The 8,329-nt window shown below is 48.8% G+C and overlaps 1 protein-coding gene across 1 annotated transcript; it reads right to left on the reverse strand.

The window, feature by feature from the left end:
- Positions 1 to 481: 481 nt before the first annotated feature.
- On the reverse strand, positions 482 to 2,493 carry LOC116970103 (zinc finger protein 615-like). Its single transcript, XM_033016830.1, has 2 exons — positions 1,206 to 2,493; positions 482 to 508 (listed from the first exon to the last, which is right to left on the reverse strand). Exons 1-2 carry the CDS (start codon positions 2,412 to 2,414, stop codon positions 482 to 484), a joined length of 1,236 nt encoding a protein of 411 aa, XP_032872721.1. The 5' UTR covers positions 2,415 to 2,493.
- Between the last annotated feature and the right edge of the window lie 5,836 nt (positions 2,494 to 8,329).

Here is an 8,329-nt window from a genome sequence, read left to right on the forward strand (position 1 = left end):
AGCGTAGGTTCACAAGGTTAATTCCTGAGATGATGGCGGGACTGACATATGTTGAAAGAATGCGTCGACTGGGTCTGTATTCACTGGAATTCAGAAGGATGAGCGGGTCTCTTATAGAATCATATAAAATTAGTGAGAGATTGGACAGGGTAGATGCAGGAAACATGTTCCCCATGTTGGGGGAGTCCAGAACTGTTAAGGTTCATTTCTTAAAACAGACAACTCACAATAAGTTAGATCAACCAACACAAGCTTTACTGATCATTTAGCAGGCGAGAGTGCCAGGGGATACAAAGTCAAGTATGCAACACATACTTAACCCTCCTGGGTCATCACTCTAATGAACAAAGACAGTCAGCATCTTTTTATAGTATTTTGGAAAGGTAGTCACATGTTTATACATAGTTGGAGCAATGACGTCTAACACATCAATCACAGAATTTACCCATTCAAAGCATTCTTGTCACTAACACAATACTTCTCATGCTATGGTTATATCGATCACAAACTTTAGATACAAACCCCAAAACAACAGGAAGTTAGTCAAAGGTCTATCATCTGCAGTACCTTCTTAAGCATCTGTATCAATTACCCACAGAAGTTCCTGTTTAGAGACACAACTCCAAAGGAAACACATCCTCTCTCAAGGTTTTTGAGTCAGGACCCTTCTTCAGACTAAGTGGAGAGGGTGGGGGGAGGAAGCTGGAAAAGAGATATGGGGGCTGGAAACAAAATGTTGGAGTAACTCAGCGGGACGGGCAGCATCACCAGAGAGAAGGAATGGGTGATGTTTGACCTTGAGACACTTCTTCAGAAGTGATAGGTGGCTATAGGTGAGGGAGGCACAAGAAACTGCAGATGCTGGAATCTTGCATAGAGCACAATTTAGTTAGATGCACAGAAAGTCTTGCCCAGGGTGTGTGTGTGTGTGGGGGGGGGGTCGAAGACCAGAGGACATGGGTACAATGTGAAGGGGGAAAGATTTAATAGGAATCTGAGGGGTAACATTTCCGCTGGTGCTCCCGGAGCCCGCATGCTCTCTTGTCACAGTGGGAGCAGCTGCTCGCTGAATTGGGACCGCCGGTGCTGCCGCAACCCCCGTGAACTGTCGAACCCCTCACTGCAGTACCGGCAGTCGTAGGGCTGGTGTGAACGCGCTGGTGAGACAGAGCATGGGAGGCCATGGCAAAGCGTTCTCCACACACCGGGCTGGGGACGGGACGGTTGCTGGCGTGCACTCGCTGGTGGGACAGCAGGTTGTGTGACTGGGTGAAACCCTTGCCGCACTGGGCGCAGGTGTAGGGTCGCTCGCCGGTGTGGGTGCGCTGGTGCCTCAGCAGGTTGTGGGACTGGGTGAAACCCTTGCCGCACTGGGCGCAGGTGTAGGGGCGCTCGTCGGTGTGGGTGCGCTGGTGCACCAGCAGGTTGCTGGAGCAGGTGAAGCCCTTGCCGCACTGGGCACAGGTGTAGGGGCGCTCGCCGGTGTGGGTGCGCTGGTGCTTCAGCAGACTGCTGGAGTGGGTGAAGTCCCGGCCGCACTGGGCGCAGGTGAAGGGGCGCTCGCCGGTGTGGGTGCGCTGGTGCTTCAGCAGACTGCTGGAGCGGGTGAAGCCCTTGTCGCACTGGTTGCAGGTGTAGGGACGCTCGCCAGTGTGGGTGCGCTGGTGCACCAGCAGACTGCTGGGGCAGGTGAAGCCCTTGCCGCACTGGTTGCAGGTGTAGGGACGCTCGTCGATGTGGGTGCGCTGGTGCTTCAGCAAGTCGGAGGAGCAGAGGAAGCCCTTGCCGCACTGGTTGCAGGTGTAGGGACGCTCGCCGGTGTGGGTGCGATGGTGCTTCAGCAGAATATTGGAGCAGGTGAAGTCCTTGCCGCACTGGGCACATGTGTAGGGGCGCTCGCCGGTGTGAGTGCGCTGGTGCACCAGCAGGTTGCTGGACTGGTTGAAGCCCTTGCCGCACTGGGCACAGGTGTAGGGGCGCTCGTCGGTGTGAGTGCGCTGGTGCTTCAGCAGCTTGGTGGAGCTGGTGAAGCCCTTGCCGCACTGGGCACAGATGTAGGGCCACTCGTCGGTGTGTGTGCGCTGGTGCTTCTGCATGCTGCGGGACTGGGTGAAGCCCTTGCCGCACTGGGCACAGTTGTACGGCCGCTCGCCGGTGTGGGTGCGCTGGTGCATCTGCAGGTTCTTGGATTGGGTGAAGCATTTGCCGCAGTCGCTACAGGTGAAGGGCCGCTCCCCGGTGGGTAGGCGCCTGTGCACCTTCAGGTGATTCGCCGTCTTGAAGGTCTTGCCGCAGTCGGAGCAGGTGAAGGGCCTCTCGCTGGAGTGCACGCGGCTGTGCAGCAGCAGGGTACTGGATCTGGCGAAGCTCTTGTCGCACTCCGAGCAGTCTAAGGGGCGTTCTCCCGTGTGCATCCGCCGGTGGATCTCCAGCTCGCTCGGGCGCTGCCAGGCCTTGCCACACACGTCACACTCATAACGCCTCTCCTTGTTGTGCCCCTTCATGTGGTCCTCCATCGAAGCTCAGCCGCTCGAAGCTCAGCACGCACACCGAGCAGATGGGGGTAGAGCTCGCTGGCACCCTGGCCGCCCACATTAGCCGCTCACGTTCCCGTCTCTCCGTCCACAGTAACGGCTCCTAAACCCTTCAGGAAGGGAACACAGAGGGTCAACAAGCTGGCAAACAGGACATTACTAGCACATATTGAGTGTGTTTATGGCGGAGGAAACCATTATATAATTATGTGAAGCACACTGGCGCAGCGGTACAGTTGTTGTCTCACTGCCAGAGACCCGGGCTCGATCCTGACTACGGGTGCTGTCTGTGTGGTTTGTGCATTCTCCCTTTGACCTGCGTGGGATTTTACACCGGTTGTTCCGACTTCCTCCAATATTGGTGAGTCGTTTGACTGCTCGTGGGGGTTGCGGCAGCACCGGCGGGCCCACGTCGGCGAGCAGCTGCTCCCACTGTGACAAGAGAGCATGGGGGTTGCGGGAGCACCAGTGGATACACACCGGAGAGAGACCCATTGTGTGCGCTGAGTGTGCCAAGGGTTTCACCTATCCATGTTCTCCACAGATGCTGCCTGACCCGCTGAGTTACTCAAGCACTGTGTGAAACGTCACCTATCCATGTTCTCCACAGATGCTGCCTCACCCGCTAAGTTACTCCGGCACTGTGTGAAACGTCACCTATCCATGTTCTCCACAGATGCTGCCTGACCTGCTGAGTTACTCCATCTCTTTGTGTTATAGACATAGAGTGATACAGTGTGGAAAAAGGACATTTGGCCCAACTTGCTCACACCAATCAACATGTCCCGGCTACACTGGTCCCACCTGCCTGCATTTGGTCCATATCCCTCCAAACTTGGCCTAACTATGTACCTGTCTATAACTGTTTCTTAAACGTTGGGATAGTCCCAGCCTTAACTCCCTCCCTCGTCAGCTCGTTCCATGCACCCACCACCCTCTGTTAAAACGTTACCCCTCAGACTCATATTAAATATTTTCCCCTTCACCTTGAACCCATGTCCTTTGGTCCTCGATTCCCCCACTCTGGGCAAGAGATTCTGTGCATCTAACTAAATTGTGTTCTCTGCAAGATTCCAGCATCTGCAATTTCTTGTGTCTCCCTCACCTATATCCACCTATCACTTCTGAAGAAGGGTCTAAACCTGAAACATCACCCATTCCTTCTCTCTAGAAATGCTGCCTGTCCCGCTGAGTTACTCCAGCATTTTGTATCCACCTATCACTTGCCAGGCTTTGTCCCGCCCCCATCTCTCTTTTCCAGCTTCCTCCCCCCACCCTCTCTAATCAGTCTGAAGAAGGGTTCTGACTGAAAATGTCGTCTGTCCATTCCCCCTAAAGCGGTGGAGGAACTCAGTGGGTCAGGTGGCATCTGTATATGGAAGGAAATATAAGGCGACCACTCCCACCTCTCCTTTCCCACTTTCTCCACCCCACATCAAGCAGTCCGAAGAAGGTACCTGACCTAGAATGTTGCCTGTCCATGCTCTCCAGAAATGCAAGTTACTCCAGGAGATTGTGTCTCTTTTTGTAAACCAGCATCTACAGTTCCTTGTATCTAGACTAGGCGTGCATTGCACCCTACACTTGCACTCGGTCCGCCAAGGCCTGCTGGATCTCCCGGTTGCCAACCATTTTAACACCCTTCCCACTCCCATCCTGGTCTTTCTATCCTGAGCCTCCTCCATTGCCAGAGTGAGCTGATATACAAACAGGAGGTACATCACCACATAGCTTACAGCCCACTGACATGAACATTGAATTCTCCAAATTAAGGAAACGTCCCCCATCGTGGACCATCTCTTTGTCATTCATCTGTCTTCTTCTTGCTGGCGAAAGGCGTCAGGATTAATCCAGAATCACCGCTTCCCGTTCCCCCTCAACTACGAATGTTGGGATCTCGCTCTCCGCCCATGGACGTCCGCAAGACTGCGGTAAACAAGGAATATCGCTCGTCAACCTGCTGGAGCCAAGTCGTATTACAATGAAATAATTGTCTTTTTTTCTGGAAGAAATTAATTTAGAGGGAAATTAAAGGATAATGAAAAGCGGTGACTATGCAGATTTGCTTCGAGATTTTGTTGCATGACTAGACTAAGTGGGACCCATTGGGTCCCAGTCGCCCCCCCCGCCCCCCACACCCCCCAGTGCAACCCATTCCCCAACGCAATATTCCACCATCACTTTTCCCCCCAACGCAACCCGTTCCCCAAATCAATATTCCACTACTCGGGAGGGGGGGGGGGGGGGGGGGGGGGGGGGCGGTGTCAGAGGGGGAGGGGGTGTAAAGGGTGGGGGAATAATTAATACGCCAAACAGATGGCAATATGTCAAACACAATTCAAGGTAATCTTGATGTTTTATCTCATCTTTCAGGCGGCCCAAACCACCATCCCCATTTCATAATCATATTCAAAAGCCTCCCATTTACTGCAACATATCTATGCTACTAGCGGTAGGGGCACGGGAGATCCATTGTAAATCCTCACAGAAGAGTAAACAAGCTTCGTTATCTGCTCTGCTATTTCATGTTTACATTTACCATCCACCCTTCACACATTCCCAGACAAGAGGTAATATGTCTAATCTTACTTTTCCGATTCCCACAACTCTTCTGCACCTGGTCAAGCGAGAGCTGCCAATTGTCACATCCAATACACACTTTCGTTACCTTGTTCAATTATAATCAAAATTAAATAAGGAATGATATACATTTTTCTTCCACAGTTCCTTCCTTGTTGATCAACACTTAGAGTAAGAAAATATATATATTAATATTTTCTCTCATTAATAATTTGCAAAATTGGAGCCATACAGGTCCGATTATGATTTTGGTTGAAGTAAGCAAAGAGAAACGTCCTTGTGCATGCGAAGGAATATGGGCACTACCCCAACATTCTAATCAGATAAGGAAGCGTGTTTACTTCCAGCAACGAGTTCACTGTATTCTGTGTTGGATTTCAAACTCCAACTACTACCTTCCGCCTGTTTAAATGCCCATCTAGATGCCTCACTTCACCCTCGTATTCTCTCTCATCCCACACAATGTTAGTATATTCATGTATTTTATACTACAAAGTGGACACAGTCGGGAGACCCGGATGGTAGTCTGCCTCCCTGGTGCCAGGGTCTTCGATGTGTCTCAACGCGTCCAAGATATCGTGAAATCAGAGGGAGAGGAGCCTGAGTTCGTGGTACATATAGGTACCAATGACATAGGTAAAAAAAAAGGGAAGAGGTCCTGAAGGGAGAATTTAAGAGTTGGGAGGAGATTTAAGGAAATTGACCAAAAATGTAACAATCTCAGGATTACTGCCTGTGCCACGCCATAGTGAGAGTAGGAATGGAGCGAGGTGGAGGATGCATGTGTCGCAGAAGGACTGGTGCAGTGGACAGGGATTCAATTTCTGGATCATTGGGACTTATTTTGGGGAAGATGTGACATGTACAGAAAGGACGGGCTGCACTTGAACCAGGGGGGATCAATATCCTGGCGAGGAGATTTGCAAAGGCTACTGGGGAGACTTTAAACTAGAATGGTTGGGGGAGGGACTCAAATAGACAAAGCTAGTAGACAGAGTGTGAAGCAGGAGGCAGAGAAGGGAAGCACGCTGACACAAAATCTAGGTGAGAAAGAATAAAAAGAAAATAAACAGAATAAGAGGCGGTGGGTTTCTTAAATGTGCATATTTTAATGCTAGGAGCATTGCAAGAAATGTGGATGAATTTAGAACCTGGATTGACACCTAGAAGTATGATGTGGCGATCAGTGAAACCTGGCTGCAGGAGGGCTGTGTTTGGAAACAAAATATTCCAGGATACCCTTGCTTCAGGTGTGATAGAATTGGAGGGGCAAGAGGTGGAGGTGTTGCATTGCTTGTCAGGGAAGATATTACAGCAGTGCTTTGGCAGGATAGAATAGAGGGCTCGTCTAGGGAGGCTACTTGGGTGGAACTGAGAAGTGGAAAAGGTGTAGAAACACTTATAGGGGTGTATTATACACCGCCAAATGGGGAGCGAGAATTGGAAGAGCAAATATGTAAGGAAATAGCAGATATTAGTAGTAGGCACAGGTAGTGATTGTGGGAAATTTCAATTTTCCACACAGAGACTGGGAAACACATTCGGTAAATGGGCTGGATGGTTTGGAGTTTGTAAAATGTGTGCAGGATAGGTTTTTGCAACAATACATAGAGGTACATACCAGAGGAGGGGCAGTGTTGGACCTCCTGTTAGGAAATGAGACGGGACAGGTGGCGGAGGTATGCGTTGGGGAACACTTCGGGTCCAGTGATCACAATAATATTAGTTTCAATATAATTATGGAGAGGGTCAGAACTGGACCTAGGGTTGAGATTTTTGATTGAGAAAGGCTAATTTTGATGAGATGCGAAATGATTTAAAAGGCGTGAACTGGGACATTTTGTTTTATGGGAAGGATGTAGAAGAGAAATGGAGGCCATTTAAAGGGGATATTTTAAGAGTACAGAAACTTTATGTTCCTGTTCGGTTGAAAGGAAACAGTAAAAAGTGGAAAGAGCCCTGGTTTTCAAGGGGAATTGGACATCTTGTTCGGAAAAAGAGGGAGATCTACAATAATTATAGGCATCATGAAGTAAATGAGGTGCTTGAGGAGTATAAGGAATTTAAAAGAATCTTAAGAAATACATTAGAAAAGCTAAAAGAAGACATGAGGTTGCTTTGGCAAGTAAGGTGAAAGTAAATCCAAAGGGTTTCTACAGCTATATTAATAGCAAAAGGATAACGAGGGATAAAATTGGTCCATTGGAGAGACGGAGTGGCCAGCTATCTGCAGAGCCAAAAGAGATGGGGGAGTTATTGAACAATTTCGTTTCTTCGGTATTCTCCAAGGAGAAGGATATTGAATTATGTAAGGTAAGGGAAACGAGTAGAGTAGTTATGGATACTATGAGTTTCAAAGTAAAAGAAGTACTGACACTTTTGAAAAATATAAATGTGGATAAGTCTCCAGGTCCTGACAGGATATTCCCTAGGACATTGAGGGAAGTTAGTGTAGAAATAGCCGGGGCTGTGACAGAAATATTTCAAATGTCATTAGAAACGGGAATAGTCCCCGAGGATTGGCATACTGCGCATGTTGTTCCATTGTTTAAAAAGGGTTCTAAGAGTAAACCTAGCAATTATAGACCTGTTAGTTTGACATCAGTGGTGGGAAAATTAATGGAAAAGATACTTAGAGAGAATATATATATAAGCATCTGGATAAACAGGGTCTGATCAGGAACAGTCAACATGGATTTGTGCCTGGAAGGTCATGTTTGATTAATCTTCTTGAATTTTTTGAAGAGGTTACTAGGGAAATTGACGAGGGTAAAGCAGTGGATGTTGTCTATATGGACTTTAGTAAGGCCTTTGACAAGGTTCCTCATGGAAGGTTGGTTAAGAAGGTTAAACTGTTGGGTATAAATGCAGGAATAGCAAGATGGATTCAGCAGTGGCTAAATGGGAGAAGCCAGAGGGTAATCGTGGATGGCTGTTTGTCGGGTTGGAGGCAGGTGACTAGTGGGGTGCCTCAGGGATCTGTGTTGGGTCCTTTGTTGTTTGTCATGTACATCAATGATCTGGATGAGGGGGTGGTAAATTGGATTAGTAAGTATGCAGATGATATCAAGATAGGGGGTGTTGTGGATAATGAAGAGGATTTCCAAAGTCTACAGAGTGATTTAGGCCATTTGGAAAAATGGGCTGAAAGATGGCAGATGGAGTTTAATGCTGATAAATGTGAGGTGTTACACCTTGGCAGGACAAATCAAAAT

Source organism: Amblyraja radiata, unplaced genomic scaffold (assembly GCF_010909765.2).
Source record: "Amblyraja radiata isolate CabotCenter1 unplaced genomic scaffold, sAmbRad1.1.pri scaffold_528_ctg1, whole genome shotgun sequence".
Lineage (NCBI taxonomy): Eukaryota > Metazoa > Chordata > Chondrichthyes > Rajiformes > Rajidae > Amblyraja > Amblyraja radiata.